General features: G+C 43.2%; 2 protein-coding genes across 11 annotated transcripts in view; one reads left to right on the forward strand and one right to left on the reverse strand.

The window, feature by feature from the left end:
* LOC100123850 (dual oxidase maturation factor 1) lies at positions 1-13,145 on the reverse strand. 5 transcript variants are annotated; one of them, XM_016983115.3, is made up of 8 exons: positions 12,764-13,145; positions 5,417-5,589; positions 4,446-4,503; positions 3,194-3,328; positions 2,897-3,113; positions 2,209-2,420; positions 767-968; positions 1-271 (listed from the first exon to the last, which is right to left on the reverse strand). In XM_016983115.3, the coding sequence occupies exons 1-8, from the start codon at positions 12,795-12,797 to the stop codon at positions 118-120; spliced, it is 1,185 nt and encodes a 394-aa protein (XP_016838604.1). In that variant the 5' UTR covers positions 12,798-13,145; the 3' UTR covers positions 1-117. The 5 variants fall into 5 exon arrangements, with proteins under 5 accessions (XP_016838604.1, XP_001607607.2, XP_016838605.1 ...); XM_001607557.5 differs by lacking the exon at positions 12,764-13,145 and adding an exon at positions 8,746-9,073; XM_016983116.2 differs by lacking the exon at positions 12,764-13,145 and adding an exon at positions 6,643-6,859.
* Positions 13,036-24,395, forward strand: part of LOC100123846 — a 19,971-nt gene continuing 8,611 nt past the window's right edge. For 3 of the 6 annotated variants that reach the window (XM_032596887.1, XM_032596888.1, XM_032596889.1), the window contains exons 1-3: positions 13,036-13,274; positions 23,690-23,728; positions 23,864-23,986. In XM_032596887.1, coding sequence (XP_032452778.1) covers positions 13,067-13,274; positions 23,690-23,728; positions 23,864-23,986 — 370 coding nt within the window. In that variant the 5' untranslated portion in view covers positions 13,036-13,066. Of the gene's footprint in view, positions 13,275-18,012; positions 18,098-21,934; positions 23,162-23,689; positions 23,729-23,863; positions 23,987-24,395 lie in introns of those variants that run through there. The other 3 variants (XM_032596891.1, XM_032596890.1, XM_032596892.1) reach the window with 3 other exon arrangements.

Consider the following 24,395-nt stretch of genomic DNA (forward strand, 5'->3'; position numbering starts at 1 on the left):
TACAGGATTATGACGAACTTGTTTTATATACATTTTATTGATAAAATTACAGTAGCGCTTAAAAAATATAAACACAAAGGACAACGACGCAGTACGCGGTCTCGCTCGACGATTATGTCAAACTACTCGTCGCTGCGTTGACGGGAACGGGTAGGACCAGTTGCCCTTGCTCGAGTCTTCTTGCAGATCCGACGGATGCGAAACATAGCCTCGGTTCACCATGCCACGGTGATCCTCTTTGTTTCCATTTACTAGTTTCGAAGAAACTTGACTGCAACACACACGTTTTATTATACATAGTTATATATTTCGCTGTGTATAATGCTCATTGTGCGTGAACCATTCGCTGCGCTTATTATTACTTTAATTTTTGTGCCCGTTTTTTTTTATGCGAAACGTTATTTTTAGTACTTATCGGGCGATGAGATTCAATCGCGGGCATTTTTTACAGACTGAGACCGCGGCTGTGTGTTTCAGTTAAAATATATGAAAGAGTTCATGAGAAATTCAAACAATGGGCTGCGTATTTTTTCACAGCTTATTAGTATAGTTGTGAGTAGAAAATGCCAGGTGCGGTAAGACGGAGTAAATGCATACTTCGATTGCACATGATTCTCGACGAGAGAAAACCAGAGGTTTTCTCATGCGTAAATATCACAATGCGAATAAATATCACAATCAATAACCAAATTCATAAAAATATAAGCGTGTATGAATCCAAAGAATACAAACTATAAATTTCTCTGCGTTGAAATAGCTTTATTACCTCATAAATTGATCGCTAAAGGAATCTTCAATCCTGCCCATTTTCCTTCGAAAGTCCTTCCTTCGCGTGTCGAAACTTTCTTCGATGATTACGTGCCTATCGTACGGAGTATCGTAGTCAACTTCCAGAATAGTTGAGAACGAGTGCGGGAAAATCATGTCTATCGCAGTGATCACCACCCCGGCGAGCAGAAATGCAATTCCTGGAAAAAATATCACCAATATTGTTATATTTATTCAATTAACAACTGAATAGTTTTCTACTTCACGAGAAATACTAAGTCAACGTTACCATTACATCAATACTTTTCTCTAATATAATTAGATTAGGATCGAATACATCTAAAACTTTTTGCAATTAAATCGATAGCATCATTCTAAAAAAAATATATCGTCGTAATAATCGTACATAAATGCGGAAGTCATCGGGACTGCATCGATAAAGCGGACATTGATTTATCGTTATACCTTCCTTCTGAACGCCATTGGCAAATATAAATCGGCAAGAAAAAAAGCGCGTCTTATAGATCTCCAGCCGTATTAATCGAATCATTGTTATACAATAGGCTCGAGCCTCCGAGTGTATTACGCTGATTATTCATGCTCTACTTAGCGCGGTCTCGTGCAGCAGCAGCGGAACAGTATGACGTCATCGGCTAATGTACACACATACAGCTCTCGTCGGTTATATATACCGACAGCCAAATCACAAGCGCAGATGTGGAAGAGTACAATTACGAGTGATTGCCGTCCAGTGGAAATGCATTGTATGCTTCGCTTGGAACAAATGCCCGTTTTCTCGCAATAATTGAAGAAAGTTATAATCATTCGGGTAAACAAGGCTGAGCCTGGATGGGTCGTTTGAGTTTTTAAGTGTAACGCCGTGGAGATTCATTATATCTCTGTGTGTGTTACGTTTATTAGCCGGAATTTTCTCTATTTTGAAAGGCTCGCGTGTAATTAGTCTTGTTCGAGGCGAAAAAAATAGCTCACGGGAGTAATCGCGCGGCTGTTAAATGCTGCTCGTAAAAAACGACGAGCGACTAATTAGACGATGCGAAAACATGACAGGACTCTCGGCGTTTGTTTAATATTAGAGCCCCGGAAGTGTCGGTTATTATGTTCCAAATACAATGATTGTAGAGGATGTGCTTCGCTACTTTGTAGAGGGTAATATAGCGTGCAAGTTCTAATTTGTCAGTCGAAGTGTCGATGATTAGTATACATCTACTCAAGCATGATTTTAGAGAAGAAACGAAATTACAGCTAAACCTTCACCGCAATGTATAGTTTGATGATACAAACCGACGATTTACTTGTATACAAAGAAATGGTTCCTAGGTGTTCTAATCGTAAAATATTAGTTACCGATTTGGTAGCGATTTGCATAGAGATTGGCATTTATAAAAAAAATTACCGATTCGAATAAATCATGTGACTCACCGGCGACTAGGACCAGCCAATAATTCCAGCCGAAATTGAATATCAGAATAGAGCCGTCGACGTGGGCGACGAGGGGGTCGCAAGGCAGTAGCGACCAGTAGGTGAGGTTCGTGAAGAGCATACACAGCCCCGTGAACACCATGCCGTAGGCTCCGTAACGCGGAACCATCACCAGCAGCAGACCAGTCATCGACCAGGATGCGAACGAAGTCCTTGAGAAGAAAAAATCGTGAATTATAGCATCGATCTATTCCTTATATTGTAACGGCCTGACGAGTTGATTTTAACGATGTGTTTCGCCTTCGTTTTTTTCTTCTTCTTTACTCTTATGACACCTTGGACGTCGAGACGAATCATATAAGTATCGAATAAGGATTTTCCGGCTTACAATCGATAATTGAAATTTGATCGAGTGACGCATGCACGAAAATTACGCGGAAAACAGTTAGAATTACGAGTGTAACGTTATACGCTTGATTCTATACCGTAAGCCTCGAGACTGACGCGAAATAGTAAAGCGCGATCTCCAATGTTTCGAATGAAACAAAAATGTAAATATGTAAACAAGGTGGTAATTAAAAATAATTCGGATAGCAATTTAGCAGAATTACAAACCCGACAGCGAATAATTAAAAATCTCGGCTTAACGGCCGGAGGCGCATGAAATAAATCTGCAATTCTCTCGTACCACAGCATAACCGATGCGTAGTAGCCGGCCTCGCGATACTTTCCGCCCCAGGAAAAGCCTTCTTGGTGGAGGCTGAAGTATTCAGCGAGAGAAACGATGGGGAAAGGAGTTCCTCGAAACAGCGCGTCCTTGAAGCAGTCCGTCATCTCGTGAGGCTTCCTCCAGTAGAACCTCTCGTTGTACTCCACGTCGCCCATGTCCGCGCTCTCCGGTAATACTGTGGAGCGGACATCGTTGATAAAATTGCTCGTGAACGAAATTTTTATATGGTACAAAGAAAAAGTTAAATATATTTGCCTCTGTAGGTGATGTTTATGTGCATGAGACCGATGTAGCCACCGATCTCCGCTGTCATTCTCTGCCTCGAGTAGGCGCTGTAGGAACTGACGATTGTCGCCGTACTCGTGTGCCATGTCGAGCCAAGCAAAGCAACTGTCGAATTTCAACATAGACATTTGAAGTTGTGAGGCTTGGAACTTGTAAATGTATATTTAATGCATTCATTCGAGCGAATTTAACGACTCAATACATAACACGGCAGAGTTCGCACTGGTATGAATATCTTTATTCAAATGAATCCGGATATTATACGTGAATTATTTATTGGATAATAAATGTATGCAAACTGTTACTTGTGTATTGGGATATTGTACAAACTGGTTGCATGCAAATTCACTCGAGAAATGCTTCGGTGTGAGAGAAAATTGTAAATTCTATTGCTGACTGTGAAGAAAATTGAATATATGCATACTGTATAATATAGAGTTATGATAATTTAGAAAAAACATTGTGTTCTTGTATATCAACGGATATTTTCGATCGTGACGAAATCTAAAAATAGATTGACAGTTTCAGACTATTATTATTTCCCGAAAAACCTACTCATGCAAATTATACGTTCGTTCTAAGTAATACATCAGCATCGTGAATATACTAAAATATATTAACGAGTTATTTTCATCCGGTATCTTTTTCTATGGCAGTAAAGTTTTTTGCAGATTTCAGTGATCGAAATTCTGAGTCAACAAGATTGAGGTAATAAAACCCAGGGCTTAACAGTCCGCATTCCTCACACGTCATCGCATTTCACATAATCTAGACGTACCAATAGACGTCCAATATATATTGGGGATTTAAATAATTTCAGCAGACCTCACTACACACGAGTCGTCATCAATGATTTGTGCCATCTTTTCCAAGCCTCGTTATTGAATTAAAACAAAGCAGTTTTGGACTGGCCCTTTCGTAGAACCGCCTGAACCTTTCGTGTCTGCGTCATGTGAAAATAGATGGCGCATAGGCACTTTTCCGTTTTCCTCATAACAATATGCGAGCTGAGTCTCGATATAGTGGGTATACCATCAGTGCTAGAACTAGCTTGTTAGACCTATCCTGATTCGGCTGCTCATGCTATTACTGCGCGCGAATAAGCGTCAGTTCAAAATTGTATTCATTCAGGGCATAAACCGATTATTTCATTCAAACAAAAATTCGCTCATTTTTGCAAAGACGTATACGTTTACATAAATAACACAGAACAAATACGAACCATTGATGGTCATACCAACGAAGACAACCAGCGTCACCGTCAGAAAGGTCGTCAATCTCTGCAACACATAAGTCATACCACGATACACATTGATATAACCATCATTTTGTCATCGCATCGCGTAAGTGTTTCCGATGCAAATCGGCTTACAAAAGCTTGGCTTTTGATTTCTGTCAACGAGGCTCGCGCTTAGCTCGAGCCGTGATTAAGAAGATCGGCATCGCTAAGCGATTTCGAACCTTTTGCGCCTACAGTAGGCCAAGGACGCGACTCGCTGAGTATTGTCTGATGTGTATACGCGAGCGTCTGTAGAGCGAAATGTAAGCACTTTTTCAACTACGCGTGTGTAATCCGAAGGTGCTGTGTGCCGAGTCGGTAAAATATTCAATCGGATATAAGGCTTTATATAACGGATATCTATGCGATTAGCTTGATCATTGTCGTTTGATGAAAAAAAAAAAAAGATTTTGCATGCAAGCTCGTTCTGTCGAACGGGTTTTAAATATACAAGGCGAATCGAGAGACAATGTCGTAAAAATTTGCTTTTTACCGATCGTAATTTTACATATACCAAGCAGACCGTTCGGTTAAGGTATACAACTGAAATATTCATCAGCGCAATCATAGTGACTTCGACGAATCTCCCTCGATTATGCTAATATCTTTATGGGCGTATTTATTTCGCGCGTTGCAGTCCTGCTGAATATGTGATTCGGTATATAGTCGGGCGTTACATTCTCGGATAAATGCATAATCAATTATTCGCGCGATTAAGAATATAACGCATATATTTAAATACGCATTAGCGAAGGTTCAGTTCCGCGTGCGATACTGTAACCAGAATTTATACGCTTTTGCCGCGGAGAAAGCGGCGTTTAAACAAATACGCATCGGAGAAAGCGACAAAGCAATGTATGAACAAGCGATTCAAGACCTTTGTTGAATGTGCATGTTTATGGGATTTTACGTACCTCTTTGCGAATGCCTGGAAATATGAGTAGAAACGCAACGAAAACTGTGCCGAAGAGGACGAAAATCGTAATTAAACTAACGTCTCCGGTGACGGGAGTTCGGTTGCTGTAGCTGTACAGCGTCGGTCCGCCATCGTTTCGAAATGCGTCGAACCATCCCTTCATTTTTGTTTCTGAAATACAGACGTCTTCTTATTTTTCTGACATATATTCCCTAGCGCAGCATCAACGTTCATTCATTCGTTATATAAAACCACTCGATCAGTAGAAACAGCCGTGTCCGTTAAGACGCCCATTCATAAGCTCATTGTTTCGAATCCTTCGACTACGGAATTCATTCGCTCGTTATATTGCGAATATAGAGTTACTTTACAATCTCCTTTATTACGAGGCTGGCCTACTTCGTGGTATGGAAGATGATTAAAAAAGAAACATTGACCTCCTTGCATAATGAGAATAGTCGTAGCAAAATTAATGAAGCTAGTGCAAGAGCGAAGCTACTCGAGTAGGTAAATGTAGTGTAAAACTTGATCCACCACTTAATACGCGCTCACTGTATCGCTATATAGTCTATACAGCACATTTCTCACGGAATGTAAAAGTTAACTTTTTACGAACATCGTAATCACGCCGCCGGTCATTAACACTGATATACACAGCTGAAAAAAGCTTGGCTGCGTTACGAGCCGGAATTTCTAATCTTCATTCACGAACTTCTTCGATCAGGTTTAGACAAAAAGATAAACAATATCCACAAAACGCACAATCGAATCCTTTCATCCCACAAATTATGCAATCCAAAACAAGACAAAACCACGTGAAAACACACACGCACACACATCTCTCGAGCTTATCCAGCGTCAAGAGGAAATTCCCCGCAGAAATCCCTTTCCGATTGCTCGCGCGCAACCCGTTTCTGCCAGAATCCAAAAAGAGCGCCAAAAAACCAGCGTTCACGTTCACTCTCGCGCACTGCAACAGAAGCAGCAGCAGCAGCGCTCTACTCACAGAAATCGACGAAAAAGTCGGAAAATTCTCGCAGCAAGACAAAGAGATCGACTCGTTCCAAGGTCCTTGTCCTCTCGGTCGGCTTAGTCAGACGATCCCACGTCCATCTCTCTTTCTACACATACGCACTATTGTACCAACACACACACACACACAGACACACACACACGCGCGCGTCCAACTTATAATATTGCAGTCGTCTCTTCTCAGACGCTCACGTTATACACTCTACACGAAGTGTGTTCACACAACACAAGCCGGCGACGGCCAATAATTCGGACTGTCCCTTTCTCCGGCGTGACGGAATCTCCTGATGCGAGAGCCTACGTCACACGTTGAGGCTTCGCTCGTTGTAATACAGCTTCGAGAGAGGTGGCGTTGCCGTGAGGCGACCAGCTGAGAGGCGTTTTTATTGTCTCTCTTTCGCGTAATACTTTTTCGGCGTACGTGATTTTTTGTCATTCGAGGACGCGGCAGAAAACTGCGGCGAACGGATGAATGTGCAGGTGGCCGCGTCTCTCGATTAGAGATAATTGAGCGATAGAGCCTTTTGACGCGCGAAGTGTTTTGTAATACCGGAGAACGCGACGACGACGGCGAGTTGGTAATTGAACGTTTTGAATTTCAATCGGAGAGGGGTAATTCTCGTATTTTTATTGGATCGTATGTGCATTTCGAAATTTCATGGAAGATGGTGCGGCTACGCGGACGGGTAGCATTGAGTGAATTTTTTAAAAGATTCAACAACTCTTGACTTTTTATAACGAACGAATAAATGCTAATTAACGCGAGCGAGAAAAAAATGTAAAGTATGAAAAAAGATTCTTGAAAAGTAAACGTGAACGCTCCTGCAAAAAATGAGCGATTTCGTAAATTGAGAAATAAAACCGCGTTCGCGCAGTCTCAGCAACAAGTGGCGAGAGAAGGACGTGGTCAACGTTCGCGGAATGGCACTGCCAACGACTCTGTATACACGTATCTATATATACCTGTATAAGCGCACGTAGATGCATACCGAGTATAGTCAGACGCGCGTTATTTCAACTTTCGCGGATCTTCTAAATCGCGTAATGTGCATATTCGCACCTGTACACGCTATGCAAAATAATTCGTAACGAAGCTGTTGTTAAATTAATGTTTCTCCTGGTCTGTGACACACGAGAAAATTGATATTTTTTGCTATAATTATATCGGGACTTTTCGAACTGCCCGAGATTTTTTATAGGATGCGCGCGCGTTCTCCAGTTTTTTTTTCTTTGCTGGAAACGCCGAACCTTGAAAATTAGTAATTCAATTATCGGCTCGTGTGTGCGTGCGGTACAGAGTGCCGTTGTGAAAGTGAGATTTTCGCTTCACGTCTCTTTCGGTGCGTGTGCGCAACAAGGATAAACGAAAACAATTTTTCGAGGCTTTTTAACCGAATATTACCTTTTTGAAATGTGCCAGAATTTATAATCGGACTTGTTTACTCGTTTCTGTTTAATTTTAATGTACACCAGCTCTACACGAGAGAAAATCAAAACCGACCTCGGAAAAAGCGCACCGCGCACACCTGCGCTCTCCGAGGCTTCACCGCCGCTCGGATCGTTTGTCGAGGCGTACCATCGGCACAATAACGCACTCGCGCTTTCTTTTTTCGAGTTTCAGATACACACGGCCGAAATAGGAAGCCGCCGCCGCGGCGTTTCTCCGCTATCCGTCAAAATCGAAAGTTTCGCAGTGTCCCGAAGCGATGCGGCGATTACACGCGTACTCTCGACTTGCGTGTGAGGATATACAATAACGCAATAACCGCACTGCGTGATTCAGAGCTTTAGCTGGAAATTCGTCGAATAAAATCGAGATACACTCGCGCGGCGGGTATGTGTTTCGCGAGAAACCGGTTTGTATACAGCTGAAAATTTCAGGGAGCTTAACGCGACTGTATCTCTGCGGATAACACCGCGCTGTCTTCTAATCCATTCGCGTTAATTACACAATACCGAGGAGATAATAAACAACGATCCACATTTTTTATAGCACATAAGTATACACAGACATAGAGACGGAGACCGGCAAGGTCCCTCGGAACAAAGTATTATCTCTCTTTCTCTCTCTCTCTCTCTCTCTCTCTCTCTCTCTCTCTCTCTCTCTCTCGCGACACTTACGTGATCACACACGCACACAGCTCAATGCCGCGCACTGTATAAAAGTGCGTTATATTCACTCGCTTCACATAATCGAAAAGGACACAGAAGCCTTCAACCTCTCCTCTCCCAAAAGTGAGCTGCTGCCTTCTCGAAACGACACACACAGTCACACAGAAAGACACTCGCATTCACCGTGATTATCCTGCGCGCGCCTCCAATTCGGCGCGAGACTCGACTAGCCCAGAAGAAGAAGCAATCGACGCTTGAGTCGAAATATCAGTGATGGTCCAGGACGATCCCGAGGCGCGGATGCTGAGACCTCTCTAAGAGGCGGCAGCACATGATTCTCCAGCTACTGCAGCAGCACGTGCACCTGCGCCGCGCGTTTCACGCAGTGAGAGAAAGAGCGGAGCGGAGCGCGATGAAGTCCAGGCGACGGGGGCTCGACGACTGGGGCCCCAAGTAGGTTAACGGGTTGCCGGGCCTCACTGCTGCCGCCACCGCCAGTCTCGAAAGTGCCGCGCTAAGCGGCCTCCGTGGATTTCAGTGTGTATACGCGGCGGCGTAGACCGGAGAGGAGAAGGGAGAGCCGATTCGCGGCGGGAGTCTACATTATGCTGCTGCTCTCGAGGGGCCTTGTGTTCTCCAGCTGCTGCTACCTGCATGTATATTATACGAATGTCAGCGGAGAGAAATCGAGTGAGTGGGCCGCGCTGATGGGAAAAACGACGATGCGTGCAGCGTGGATACGTGTAATACATAGTATCACGCAGGAGTAAGGAATTTTCTGGCTCGATTGTCAAGTGTGCTGGGAGAGGAGCTGGCGTTGCTTATTATAGTCTGCTTGTATAGGTTTCTTTTGTAGGAGCTGATTTTTAGGTGGAAAAGCGACAATTTATTCGACACACCTGCTGTTTTTGATGAGTACAAGATTTACGGTGATAGGATTTTAATTGGATGCTCGATGGCTATCTGTGAACTTGTTAGCAAGAGTGTCGCTCGCGATATACAGTAGAAATGTCTTGTTTTGAAAAACTCGATTGAATTAGAAGCGTGTAATGAAAATATCGTTTTGATCTCGAGTATAGATTCCGTGATGTATTCTTTCTTCCGTAAGCGAAATTTGTGTTGGATTGTAATCAACGCTTTGTTCGGCGCTAGTTACGAATATACTTGGATGTTTATGTATATTTAAATACTGCTCATGAGATTAAGTAACTTTAACTACATTTTAAAACTCGTTAGATTAGTTAAAAACCCAGCGCAAAATTTCGCAAGCCGTAAATTATCAAGTTTCAGTGCATTGCACTACATTTCAGAGTTCCGCCAGTTCATTCATCGAACTAATTATCAATAAACATTGTTTCTCTTACAGGAATGCTTGAGCTTTATCGATTTTTAAAAACCTACGTATCGCTCGGAAAAAAACTGTGCGAAAAACATCGAACGCGCTGCTTCTTTAATAGGACGTTGAATTCTTCGGATCAATTAAAAATCACTTCATAATATATTCGCAATTAAGATGTTCAGGATGCATCCGATACTCGGTGCTGGATTCTCTCGACTTGTAGAATTTTTTATCCCGGTGAGTAAGAACGCATTTTTGTCTCCTTACTGTAGCATCAGTCCATTTATACTGTCAATCTTGACGTATGTTATAAATTAGTCCCTAATATCATACATGCATCTGTGAGTGAAAAATTATTCAAAATCGGAAGTGACTCACATCTGCCTACAGGACGTATAATAGCATCGGTGTATATCGTTCTTGGAATCAAAGATGAAGATAAAGCCGGGAATAAGAGGATATACATCGCAAGGATAATGGAGTGCAAGATATACGATCCTCATTAATAATTTATAACAAAAGAGCTGCTTCATGCGAGCGTAAACGAGCCGAAGTTGGTGGAAAATATTTCTGATTTGTGTGTGAAGCATATCCGTCCGAGAATTGGGTCAAGTGGGAAGCGAAAGAAGAAAGACAAAGAGATGCAGAGCGTCCGTGATACATTTTGGATCGGTCATGGTCGCTGGGCGCTGGGCTGTTGTCTGCGCTTGTTTGCTTCTTCTTCGAGCGCGTTGATCTTGAATTTTGTTCCTCTATACTATTGTAATTGATCTTATAAAATTTGTTTAACACTATCCCTTGTAGTTTCAGTAGTCATCCTACAGTATGTCTTGTCTTACTTTCAACTCTTCCGAAAGCAATAAAAAATAATGACAAAAATAATTATCCTCCTACAAAGGTCGCTCCGAATCACTGCACTCGTTACACCCAAAAAAAAGAAGAAACAGCCGCGATAAAAGCAACAACCTTCATCCACGAAAACTGCGTATCGATTTCCAAAAACGTCGTTCTCACCTTTTCCCTACCTCATAAGTACATCAGCTGCATACATACTCCTCGATCGCGAAGCATATGTATAATGTAATCCCAAAGCGCGCCTGAATCATCACCGAATGACCAACATATAAGTATTCGACCAAAACAGAAATCCCCAAGTTCGCCGCGCACACGACCATAAGCGAGCGCGGAGGTCGCGGACTCTTTCTCTCGGGGGAATAAACGCTTCTCGCAAACACATCACCTCGTATGCATATTATATATACACGCGCCGAATAAACGCGTTCGACCTTGTATTTAAAGCCTATTGCTCGCGGTTCTCCCTCGCGGCTCGGCACAAGAGAAGTGCGTGTGCCGAAGGCTGCTGTATACCGTTGAGCTCCGAGTCAGCTTGCCTTTGCGCAACTCGCGCGCAGGGCTGCTGCTGTAAATGAAAAAAGCCGTCGTCGCCGGTTCCAGCGTCGTCTCCCACTTCTTCTTCTTCTTCTTCTTCTCGAAGTCTCGAGACGAGTGTGCGCGCGTTGCCCATAATCGTATATAGGCGCGCGAGCTATACTCGTAATTAACAGAGCAGTTAGCCGCGAATTGTGCGCTTGACTCACTTGACTCTCTCTCTCTCTCTCTCTCTCTCTCTCTCTCTCTCTCTTGCGCGCGCGCGCGCGCGCTTTTTGATCAAGTGCATCGGCCAGAGGCATGCTCTGTATACCCCGGCGAGCGAGAGGAGGCGGAAGAGCCACTGCAGTCCAGTGCGTCGTGTGTATAGAGCTGGAGCGCTTTTTCAGGCGACGAGCTATCCGCCGATGCAGTTTCTCGCCGAGATTGTAACGTGAAACACATCACAGTGTGGCCGAGAGCCCTCTGCAGCTCCTCGCGGTTTTCGATACGAGTTTATCGTGGATTTTTTGAGTTTCGTCGGGGCTGGTTTTGGATTATGGTTTTTGTGCGTGAAGATAATGTGCGGGGTGAAGATATACGTAAGCACCGTTGTGTTTTTATATTTTAGAGTTTTAGTTTGGAAATACTTATATGTTGATATTTTAGGGTAATGTGTGATAATTGATCGGAAATTTCTTATAAAGTTATAAATTGGAAGACAGGTTTAAACTTTAGGTCAGAGATTAGATGGATTATCAAGTACTGTGTTGATGAAAATAATTTTTTCTGACATTATAATGTACAATATTTTTCATGCAGGAATATAACAGTCCGGACTGAAAGTAAGCTAGTTGAGTGGAAGAATCTTCCTTCTGCTCTTATTTGATCAACGAAGTTTCCAAACCCATTAATTACTCGCACTGATTATTGCAGATATGACGTGCGAGCGCACACTTCTTCAATTCTCTATCCATCAATCTTCCTACGCGCAATAACGAACTGTTGTATACTATGGCAGCTTCAAGTGTTCGCAATATGCAGTTTTTAAAAAGCCATCCTTTATACCTTTGATTTGATAATTTCTTTCAAAATTAATGTATTAGAAAACTTGATACTGTTCTCTTTGAAAAATTTAATCTAATTCATTCTCGCAATTAGGAAAGTCACGCTAAATTTGTCATGTTGCTCCTATATAGGCTGTATAATTAAGTTATGAGCCAAATTGGCCCAATTTATGAGCCAGAAGTTTTATCGCTTTGCGTTTGAAAAAAAATCGCAGTCTTCGAAATGACGTCGACGAAGTAGAAAACATAAAGGTTTATGTTTTTATAACGAAATAACAACTGACAATTCCCGCTCCGGAAATCAATATAATTTTTTCAGCAGAAAAACTCACACACTCAAAAATACTAAAGATCGAAATTGCTTTTAACATATTCTGCGTCTGAAGCCAGATATAATCCCGCAGACTGAACGAAACCATGCGCCTACCTGAACGACAGCAGCAGCTTGCCAATTCGTACATCTCATCATCATCAACAGCAGAAGCAGCAGCAGCGTCTCGATCCCTCCTCTAGCCCCGCAAGCTCGCATCACCTCTATCCGCATTGGCGCAGCGCGCAGGTAAAGCTCCGCGCTCTCGCTCGGCGGGAAATTCAAAAATTCCCGCGAGCTATAAGACTAGGCATAGAGAGCGAGAGAAGCGTTTACGGTAAAATTAAGGCATATATGCAGGCTTGAGGTAACAGCAATAACTCGTCGCTATTTCGGGCGGATTCTAAATCGGTACGAGTGATGCCACACTTCAGCAGCGGCTGCGGCGGCGGCGGCAGCGCCGGCACCACCACTAGCGAGCGATCACCGAGCGAGCTGATCCGGCTCTGGCGCAGTCGCCTCAGCACGTCGGACACCAAAACTACCGACAGCCAAACGAGCCGTCATCACTACCACCACCACCACCACCACCACCACCCTCCGCCGCAGCCGCCGCCAACCCTCGAAGGTAAGTGTATATGCGCACTTCTTTCTGCATACTTTCGTCCCCCTACTCTTCGCGCGCATCTTTTCGCCACACCTCCTCTCTCTCTCTCTCTCTCTCTCTCTCTCTCTCTCTCTCTCTCTCTCTCTCTCTCCCTCTCTCTCTCTCTCTCTCTCTCTCTCTCCAACGATGCAGTTCGCCGCCGGTGCACTGCCTCCTATTGTGTTTTTTTCGCGTGCCGCAAGCTCGTCGTCGCGCCACTACAGCCGATGCCTCTATACTTTATTTATTCGGCGCTAGCGCGGCAGCAGCACACGAGAGAGAGAGAGAGAGAGAGAGAGAGAGAGAGAGAGAGAGAGATGCTCTGCGCGCGAACGCTCGGGAGAAATAGACGCGGGTAGAGGGAGAAAGAGAGCTAGAGCGCGCGAGACGCGCCGTAAAAGGTCAGGTTGCCCGATTTTTCCCGAATACGAGCGCGAAAATCGCCGGTGAAGCTCTCTCTCTCTCTCTCTCTCTCTCTCTCTCTCTCTCTCTCTCTCTCTCTCCCAGAGCTTGCGATTGGGGTTCTGGCTTCTTAAGCGTGTGGACGTAGTGATTTACGTTTGTTTATTTACACAGGTATTAGAGCGGCTGTGTGGGAAAATTTTCGAGCGGATTTGTTTTGCTGAGACTTTCGAAATTTATTTTGCAAGCTCGTTTTTACGTAAAAGACGTCGGATCCGGCTGTTTTGAATAAACGTGAAAATATCCGTAGCGAAGACGGCAACTAGGAACTTTTTATAGAAATGATTCAGCTACGCTTTAATTTCCCGGTTCGTCTATCCAATTCGTGCGGTGTGGATTGAATGAAAAATTTAAAATGAATTCTATGCTTTACAATTCGAAATTCAAGCATGACTCGATGTCGTTGAACCTTGGCTTACGTCTAAAACTAATATTTTCCACGGAAGAGAGAAATATGTTTCTCTGTTTCGTTATTTGCGTAAGGCGCTAAACATTTCACCGACGATTTTTCAGCCGAGGCACGTGTTAATCGCAACAAGCCACTGTCATATTTAAAATTAGTTTGTTTATTATTGCAAGTAGACAAAGTTGGACGGGGTAAACTTCAGCGCGTCGTTTTTCAAAATCTACTCTCAACGCTCGTGTTCAATTAAATTTGTTAGCAATTACGAGAGTTGATGTATGAAGAGAAGCTTTATAAATAAGCGTATAACTTACAGCAATATTCATAAATATTACTTCACTTATAGTAAATAGAAGGCTTTTACACTCAAAACTCTTATAACCTCCAGTTAAAACGGCTTGTCGCACCGGAAGTATACGCGATCAAGCTCCAAACTCATCAATTTCAGTCTCCCCCCGTATTTATTTTCAATAGCCGCGAAAAGGTCAAAACACGACCGTAGCTCTGTGCCAAAACTGATAACCGTACGTTCACGGACTTTTTATATATCCTAAAGATAGAGTACACTCGATTCTATGCAACACAACAGCAGCTGCGACGTGAACCCACACTTGAGAGGCTCTCACCGAGTGTTGGTGGTTTCGCCAGCGGCCTTCGAAACTTTGCAATAGATGCAGCCGGCGCACCTTCTGTCTGTTGCTAAATAATTATATTTTATAGATACTCCTTTCCTTGTTTACCGCTTCGTTTTCTCTATTATTATATTCGGTGTGCATTAGGTCGGTGAGAATGAGTTCGATGATTTAGTTTCTGCATGTGACCGAGTCCGCGATTGCGACTTTAATCTTGATTACTCGACATTCAACGTTTTGGGCTTTGCTATTTTCGTTTCGGTTTATTTGTTCAGACAGCCGGACGGATTTCCTCAAATGTCAATCTATAAGAGAGTTTTTATTATCGGTGCTTCTGCTTCGCGGAAGGTTACTTGGAAGTTAATAACGCCGAGTCTAATATAGAATTTTTTTTTTTTCATGGCATTTGGAACTCGAAAGTTCATCGCCTCATCTACGCAAGCCTTCCACGCTGCCCTATCTTGTGTCAACCCCACCCAAGATGCACCTCTCCGATCGACACCCACCCGTCCTATTTCTACTAGATCCGCTTTTACGTTGTCCTCCCATCTACTTCTAGGTCAACCTAGAGGTCGCGTTACCATCGGCCTGCCCTTCATGACACGCGCTGCCGTACTGTCGTCTCCCATTCTCGCTACGTGCCCTGCCCATCCCAATCTGCGCGATTTTATTATTCTGTTAATATTTGGTGACGCGTACAGATTGTGTAACTCATCATTGTGTAGTCTCCTCTATTCCCCGGTTTCCTCATCTTTCTTCGGCCCGTATATTTTTCGCAAGACTTTATTTTCAAATACCCTAAAACGGTTGTCCGCCTGCTTAGTGAGAGCCCACGTTTCGCACCCGTACAGAACCACCGGCAGTATTATTGTCCTGTATATTCTTATTTTAACGTTTTTAGACAACAGCCTCGACTTAAGTAAATTACTCACGGCGTAGAAGCAAGCATTACCCGAATGGAGTCTCTTATTTATTTCGACATTAATCTCGTTTCTATCATTTATGGTCGTACCCAGATACCTGAATTCGCTAACCTTTTCAAAAGTAAAATTCCCAACTCTGAGATCTTCCTCCCCTCTGCAGATGCCTAGCTTATCCACAATCATGTACTTTGTTTTTGATTCACTCACTTCTAACCCTGTATACTCCACAGCTTTTATGAGGATTTCCGCATTTCTTGCTACCGTTTCCCTACAATCCCCCAGTATATCCAAATCATCTGCGTAGCCTAGTATCTGCGTTGTTCCATTAAGCGTTGCGCCCATCTGGCTAACCTGCATTTTTCTAACGGCATACTCTAACGTTAAGTTGAACAGCACCGTAGAGAGCCCATCCCCTTCTTTTAAACCATCGCGTATCATGAAGGGTTCTGATACATTACCGCCTACTCGGACCTTTCCCGTGCTTCCGTTCAGACATATTTGAATTAAGTCTAATATAGAATGTAATAGATTAAATAGTACACTAAAATATCATCCCGTTTGTCTTACCAGCGACGACTTGTTCTACTTGATTTTCAGACTGTAACTCCCAAATGTATACATCGTTTTCATGATTCATGCAATTACTCTTTTTACAGAATTAAACCAAACATATCCCATAAACCCGTCATATTTACCCTCAGACCAAAAGTCTACCTCACACAACTTTCACCCCAATTCTCTCGAAATCCGCGCATCGGCACACACACACACACACACACACACACCCACACACTCGGTGCAATAACTATTCTGGCGTGCCCACGTGCTTCTTATGCACGCGTATACACGAGAAGCGGCTCAGCGCGCGTAGAGCCGGCCATTTCGGTACACACCGGCTGCAGAACCCGAAAATACACGACGGAACCGCTGCGCCGTCGTGTATAGTTTCTCTCGCGCGGGAACGGCGAGAAAAGGAACAGATGCTCGGCGGAATGCCATTTTTCACGGCCTGGAATGCACTTTTCTCCCGCTCGCGCGTTAATAATAATGTGCCGCCGACGCGTATGTTTCGCTGGATATCATGTTGTTCTTTTTTTTTTTTTGACGGTACATGCAGTGCGCGACAAATGTAAACAATGTGATTATCTTCGCAGCTGAGGAGGGATTAGGCGCGAGCTTTTACGCTTCGAGTATTTTTAGAGGAAGAGTTCAAGTCCTGTTCGTTGATTTTTTATTCGTATAAGCGCGACTTTGGCGCGAAAGCTTTTTTGAGACTGGGCGAAACGAAAGTTTTTATTAAACGTTGAATTGATACGAATTTACGCCGGCGGTGTTGCGTAAACGGCTAATATGTTTCTAGAAAATAGACGAAAATATATTTGGTCGTTACCGGCTCGAAATAATAACCTGCGAAAGGTATACAGTTTCTGGAAGAGCACAAAAACGTACTTGGCGTCACTCGTGCTTTTATTTTTAACAATTTTCCCTCCCAACGTCATATTCGTTCCGTTTCCTCGTCTGCAAAACCGAACCGTTCAATATACCGACTGGCCAAACGAACGCAGTGTACGATATCAGCCTCGGCTAAAAATCCAAACAAAAATTAAATTTAGCACGCGCGCGTCGGGAAATCGGCGAGCGTGCACCGCTTAAAAATCGCTAACGGCTCGAGATAAATCAGCCATTCCTCTTAGCCGTCATAAAAGCCATCGATAAAACCTTTGTTTATACTTCAAAAGATCGATTTAACGACGAGCGGCATCATCATCGCCCGCAAGAGAGAGAGAGAGAGAGAGAGAGAGAGAGAGAGAGAGAGAGAGAGAGAGAGAGAGAGAGAGAGATAGAGAGAGAGAGCTTTCGTCCGAAAGTAGACACACGAAACCGAACTCTCCCTCTTTCATTTTTGCGCTCTCTCTCTCTCTCTCTCTCTCTCTCTCTCTCTCTCTCTCGGTGCGCGCTCACTACTGCTCCGCGCGCTGTATAATGTATTAAAATTATTTATAGAAGACGGCCTCGTGGCGTGTGTGGCGCACATACGCACACACGGCGAAGCCGAAGTTTATATACCGTAGTCCCGCGTGCAGTGACCAACGTCTTTTCTTCTCTTCTTCTTCGCCTCGCTCATTAGCTCCTATAGAACTTTTCCGCTTTTCCCGCGCGCGCAACTCGTTGTGCCGCTGTGTTATCCTATATACCATAATCAATAATCAATCGGATGTTTCCTTATCCTCTTCTTTGTTTTGTTATGTAATAATTATCCATTTATTCCACCACGTTCCGTATAGACATATAGATGTTACTTCTTGATCATCATCATGACGAGTGACGTTATCAGTGTGTGGTTTCGCTATTTCCTTTACTTCTTTCTTAACATTTTTTGCGTCAGTAAGTAATATGCATACTTGTATAGTCGTACCGTTGAGTTATTAAATTACTCTGTGTGGGAATGACAAAGGAAAATACTCCGTGACAAAGGACGATATCTTCCTGGTTCATTGTTGAATTATATTTAGGGTAGTGTATGGTCAATGCACTATTGCATATAAAAGAAGTATAGAGCTCAATAACAATTTTAAACGATGCCTGCACTAAAAAAATCGCTTACTCTAACACGTTTTCAAAAGACTTCCGCAAAACAATATAATACAGAAATATCTCTTTCACGAGAATCCGAAACAAAAGGATCTCTCATCACCACCGAGAGTCGCCGACGACGACAAAGAAAAGAAAAGCCCGCGAAACGGAAGTTCAAGCCACAATGCCGTGATTTTTCATCTTTAATTTTAGGCCACGTCCGCTTATACACATATCTCGCTACTTTTCTCTCTCGAACCTCGTCGTCTACGTCGTCGTCGTGACGTCGGCGGAAAAACATAGAGAACCGAGCGAAAGAGACCCGCCGGTGATTTTCCTCTACTCTAGCCCGAAAATCCGCGCGCGCAAGCGTACGAATAAATAGACTTACTCGATTTAGGTATAGAGCACAACCGCGGCCGGACACACAGGCCTGCGCGGAGAAAAGTTGGAAGCATCAGCCGCGTTACCTATAGCTAATGAAGGAGCCGCTCATCGGCGCCTCAAATGAGCGGGACAATTATTCGCGTGCGCGCAGAGCCAAAATAGATCGACTATAATAGTAGAGCGCTGTACGCGTGCGAGGTAAAGATAACGGGCTCTGGCGGTTGGAGAACGATCGGATCTACCTGCTTCGGTGTGCTAATTAGACGGGAGATCGGAAAAGGCGCACAATGCGACAAGCCGATTGCGATTTCTATTCCGCGGCTTTTGCATTTGTTTTGACTGCGCTAAAAATGAAAATGAGAAATATAGGCAGCGTGTTATTATCGCGAACAAAGAAACTTTTTAGAAAAAATAAGGATTTACGTTATTGCGGTGCTTTCTCGATGTATAATTATACTGCGCGGATGGATTGGAGGCGGTTTAGGATGATTTTAATGTCTTTTCAAGGCGATTCCGCATCGAGAAGTGCTGATTACGAGAACGATAAATTCGAGAATGGCCTATAATCACAGAGCCTGACAACGATTAGGCGACGAGTTTTATGCTTTCGAGCTTATGCGATTGCGAGTACAAAGGAATCGCAATTTCTCATTGTTACACTGCTGTTCTCGTTTAAAAAAATGTCGAACTTGCTTCGTGTATACTATAGAATTGTTAAACTTTAAAAGATAGTCCGAATATATATATGTATATATATATATATATATATATATATATATATATATATATATATCCAAACGGACTGACTACTCTGTAGCACGCGATATGTTTAGAAATACATTTCTTACAAGTCGTTCTATAGATGTAACTGGTTCTCTAGGATACTAGAAATACATTTGACTTCTATCGGGGCTATTGAACTATAAACTGTGGGCGAGCATTATTTTCACTTGCACTTTTGTTAAAAATTATAAAAAAAATCATGCGCGCAATATAATAAAGCTGTAAATCGATAAATTGAAATACACACCAAGATCGAAATCGAATCGACAAATCGCGCAGCCGTCGAGTTTATAAATAAAGCGCAAAGAAATGAAAGACGAGAAGGAAAAACGGTCTTTCCTGGTACAGTAGTACGCTCGAGGCTCGCAGAAGCGCAGCTGGTGCAGCATCAGCGGCAACGAAAGGTGATAGTATTTACGACGTCGAGCACAAAAGAAACACACGTCTCTTGCACGCGCACTTCTCTCTCTCTCTCTCTCTCTCTCTCTCTCTCTCTCTCTCTCTCTCTCTCTCTCTCTCTTGTAGTTCGATGCGACGAGTATCTTCGCCGAGCCTGACCCGCTTTCCAATTTCTCTTGCGCTCGGTGTAATCTGCCGTAGTCGCTTATCCACGCCTGACCGATCAATGAAAACCCGAACGTCTTGATACTCGCAGCTTCACCTATTAAGGTTTTGTGTAGGATATGTACTTGTTGGATGGGTGACGAAAAAACTCGAACGACTGTATTGATATTATTGCATGTAAACGAGCGTATGCGGAAGTAAATAACACGAGCGTATGTGATTGAAAGCAAAATATTGACTCTACTGGAAAACCGCATAAACCTGTGGATTACATTGGAATCGAGACAAGATTTCTTTAAAAAGCGGTGTCTCAATAACTTATATCAAAAGCGCATGTTTATACTTGGACTGGCTTTTCGATTACATAAAGTATAGCGAGTTGGTTCTATATAATACCGAATTTATAGCTGATGATTCTTGGTATTCTATTGGCCAGTGGCCACCAATATAAACACCAACGCGTGATATCAGTGTTAAACAATCGGGAAGTCAAACATATGAGATGCAACGCAATGCAACTTTCAGACCGCATAAACGCATCTGTTGTCTGTGAATACACTCCTATATAGGTATAACAAACTTGATTATAAATAGTTTCTAAAGTCGAATCATCCATCTGTATGTTAACTTTTGCACAAAATGTTTTTTTCCATAAAACGTAATTAGAAGCTTGTGAAATAACGTGAGAATCATTTTGATCGATGCTCCGACTCTCCAGAATCGAATAATATAAATCACAGCCCATAGCGCACAAGCATTATATTTACGACTATCGTTAGATCATTCACAATCCCAAAGATATACATAACGCCACAACAAGTATAATAATGCCATACCTTCGATTGCATTATCCCATTCAATTCAATACCTCTACGTCAGTATATAAGATCGACGCCGTGAAACCTCAATAAAATCCTCGATCTCTCCCGCAAAGAAAACACACAGTCGCGCCTCGACGAAAATAAAGTAGCAGCAGAGGATCGTCTCTCCGCGAATCGAAGTAGATTTGACCCAGTTACCTGCCACATCTCACGTCGATCATCAACGCGGCGTCTTAAAAATCGAAAATCGCACACACACAGCCCGATGTGTATGCCGGAACTTGAATGCTGGGTACGTTTACGCCAACGGGACCAAAAATAATCCAGACGCGCAGAGAGACGCTCCGCGCGAGCTGTGACGCAATACGGCTCTCGATCGATTCTCGCTCCCAGAGACGCTTCATGAGCGCAGAAGGAGACGGAGATACGGTGAAAAAAGCAGGGAAATAAAAGTTGGGAGAGATAGCATGAATTTGCGTGTATTTTTTGGGATTATGCAAGAGTGCAGGTTCCGCGTAATTCACGTGAAATTGATTTTATTTTCGTGCTGCTTGCATACACGTAATAAAGATTATAATCGCGTGTAGGAAAATAATTGAGTCGTAAAATCGTACTCTCAGCGAGAAATTTTAGCAATAATAATAATAATAATAACGATTTCGTGATCGATAAGCTCTACTGCAAGTTATAGGATAAAAAATCCTAGAGGAAAATTACTTTCCGCTAAAAATAACCACCACACACAAAGCCGTATAACTCATTTTTTGCCCCACACACAAAAAAAAACCCTAGCCCTCCGAAAGCCCATAACTCTTTCCGGCCCGTAAACCTTTCCAGTCGACTAGTCACGCGAGTCCTCCTAGACAGGCGTACACACAGCGAGCCAATCTCGATACGTCTTCCGGCCTCGCGACAAGCCGTACACAATCGTCGCCAGTAGACTTTCGGTCGTCACAAGCGTCTCTCGGTCCAAAAGGAAAAGCCGACTCGTCTTCGTCGCGATCGGTAGACACTGCGGCGCAGTATAGCAGTGCGCAGCCAAGAGCGAGAAAAAAAAACTGGTTTACCGATCTGCCGGAAGACTTTTTAGTAGAGCGGAGACCGGCTCTCGTTGTTGTGTGTTCGCGAGTTGCGTAAGGAAAGATCGGCTCTCATTTTGTCCGAAGGAAAGAGAGAGAAAGATTACGTCGTACGATGTGCTGCTGTTTGGAGAGAAGACGATTAGGGACTTTTACGGTCGTAAGAGCGAGACGGAGTGACGTCGCCGCCGTGCGATGAATGAAAAGCGCGACGAGAGTTGAGAGACCGTGCGGGATGGTGTAAGAGGGACGCGGGATTTGATTGATTTATATTTTGTGCGGCTGGACTTGATTTAAGCGCGTGAGATAAATCCCTTTGTGACGCTGCAGGGTTTCATTTGGTGCCGATCTGAGAACAATGGGACGTGAATTTACTTATATTAATTTTGGACGTGGTTTTAATTGAACGTTGAGCTTTATTACTTCGAAGCGAAGTACTTATAAAGTGTAAAAGGAAGTCGTGCAAAGCTGCAAGTGGTAATTTGAGAGATAATGATTGTGGTTTGTGAATTTTTCTCGAGATGTAAACGATCCCTAATTCGCAGCTATAAAATGTTTACTTATACTTATATACTTATATAGTTTGAGCACGCCCCTTCCTTTTTTAGAGAAGCGATATTTTCCTCGCTTAACGCTAGCTTAAAACCCATACCGATCTTCTTCGATTTTCCGCGTCGTACGAAACATTGTAAAGCCGATTAAAAATCGATCCTCCACCACCGAAAATAACTCCTCGAAAACGTGTTTACCCTGACAAATTACCGAGCAGACGTCCAATGGTCGGGTCGTTGGCACGCCTGATTTCCTTAGCGCAGCGATCTAATTACTCATCGTCGATCGAAGCTTAGCTGCAGCCTATATACCGCACACACCCGTGTATGTCCGCAAGTAGAACGCGGAAGGGGCTGCCAAAAATCGTCGCAGAGAAGGAGGGCCGATCGATAGATCGATCGAAGCGCGTCTCTGCTGCCGATCGCAGTCTTGTGAGCTCCGTCGTCGGAGACCGATTTTTTGCAACGACGTGAGCGTGAATTCTCTCTCTCTCTCTCTCTCTCTCTCCCTTTGTCGGTGGATTTAGATTTCTTGGAATTTATTTCGTCGATCTTCTTTTTACGCTTTGTGCGATCGCGGCGAGAGTTCGTTCGTTGCCGTCCGACGACACATGCACTCACACACACGAGACATGTATTACTACTGGCCGAGGGATTTCGTAGCGACGCCGCGATATGGACATTCGCATGGTAATTCTTTTTTGTTTGACTTTTTTCAAGACCGGATTTTCGTTTTTGTTTATGATAAGTGGTGGTTTTGTTTTTGTTGGGGTAAAAGTAAAGGGTTCAGCAATAGTTGAGGTGACACCGACTTGTTTCTTAGAAATAATGAGGAATGCTCTTTATAACTAATGATTATTTTCCCTTTATTTATACTAAAAATAAATTAAGTTTTACGCAAATATAAAAATATTATTCTTCAACTTTTTGTCCAATCGGGAAGTGTAAATATTGTTTCAGCGTTAGTTAAGAAAAGTTCCGAGAAAATACGCAACGCCCGCAAATAATTTGAAATTTTCAGTACCGGACGTTTCCGAAAATTATATAACAAGAAAAAACAAATCTTGTTTGCAAGCGTACATCTATAATCGCGACGCGTACGACCTTTCCCCGAAAATTGCTCTATTTATACTATTCGTACAATAAAGATAAAAGAAAACATAGATCAAAGGATAAACTGCGAAGGTCAAGGAGAGTAACTATTTATTCAAATTTCAGGCGTCCTGTCGCAACAACCAAAAATGTCAGAGGCACAAGGTGAGCTCGCAACTCGTCATATAAATTCGCCCAATAAATCACTTCTCGCCTAGTTCCACGAAAGCACACATATGGCTCTTTTTACTCTACTCTCTCTTTCTCTCTCTCTCTCTCTCTGTTTCATGCGTTTTGCAGAGGTCTCGTCTGCAGTGGAGAGAAGAGAGAGCAATGCCACTGAGATCACAAGACAAAAAAGCGAAATCAACGAAGAAAGAGAAGAGGACGAGCAGCGCGATGAGTCTGAAACTCAAAAGTCAGGTATGGATATTTCATTGACCAAGCTTTCAACGATCGATTGACAATTACATCGTAAAAAACATAAATAATATCACGAAACCCGCGCAATATTCTAAAAACGCTTGCTGCAACTGCGCACACGGCATTGTCCTCGTCGCGAAAACTCGTCGTCGTCTTCTTCTTCTCTCGCCATCTAATTTAAAACCATCAACTCAAACGCGCATCAGCTATACTATACAACGCGTCGCGACGACGAGAGCCGACCTCGTTCTCGAAAATCTCCTCGCTTGTACAAATTTTTCGCGCGAAAGCCTCTCTTAAGTCACCCCAAAAAAAAAAAAAAATTCACCTCCCTCCTACTCCGAAAATCACCGTGCAAGCTTCGAATCGACCAAGTGCGATGATACCCTCTAAAACAAAGCTAATGCTC

The sequence above is a fragment of the Nasonia vitripennis genome, chromosome 2 (genome assembly GCF_009193385.2).
Source record: "Nasonia vitripennis strain AsymCx chromosome 2, Nvit_psr_1.1, whole genome shotgun sequence".
Lineage (NCBI taxonomy): Eukaryota > Metazoa > Arthropoda > Insecta > Hymenoptera > Pteromalidae > Nasonia > Nasonia vitripennis.

Excerpts from the sequence above, each read along its gene's own strand:
- LOC100123850 (XM_016983115.3), bottom strand. The coding sequence starts at position 12,797 with ATGTACGAATTGGCAAGCTGCTGCTGTCGTTCAG. Across the intron at positions 3,114-3,193 it reads CATAAACATCACCTACAGAG|TATTACCGGAGAGCGCGGAC; the intron begins GCAAATATATTT and ends TCCGCTCCACAG. Across the intron at positions 2,421-2,896 it reads TACGCATCGGTTATGCTGTG|GACTTCGTTCGCATCCTGGT; the intron begins GTACGAGAGAAT and ends TTTCTTCTCAAG.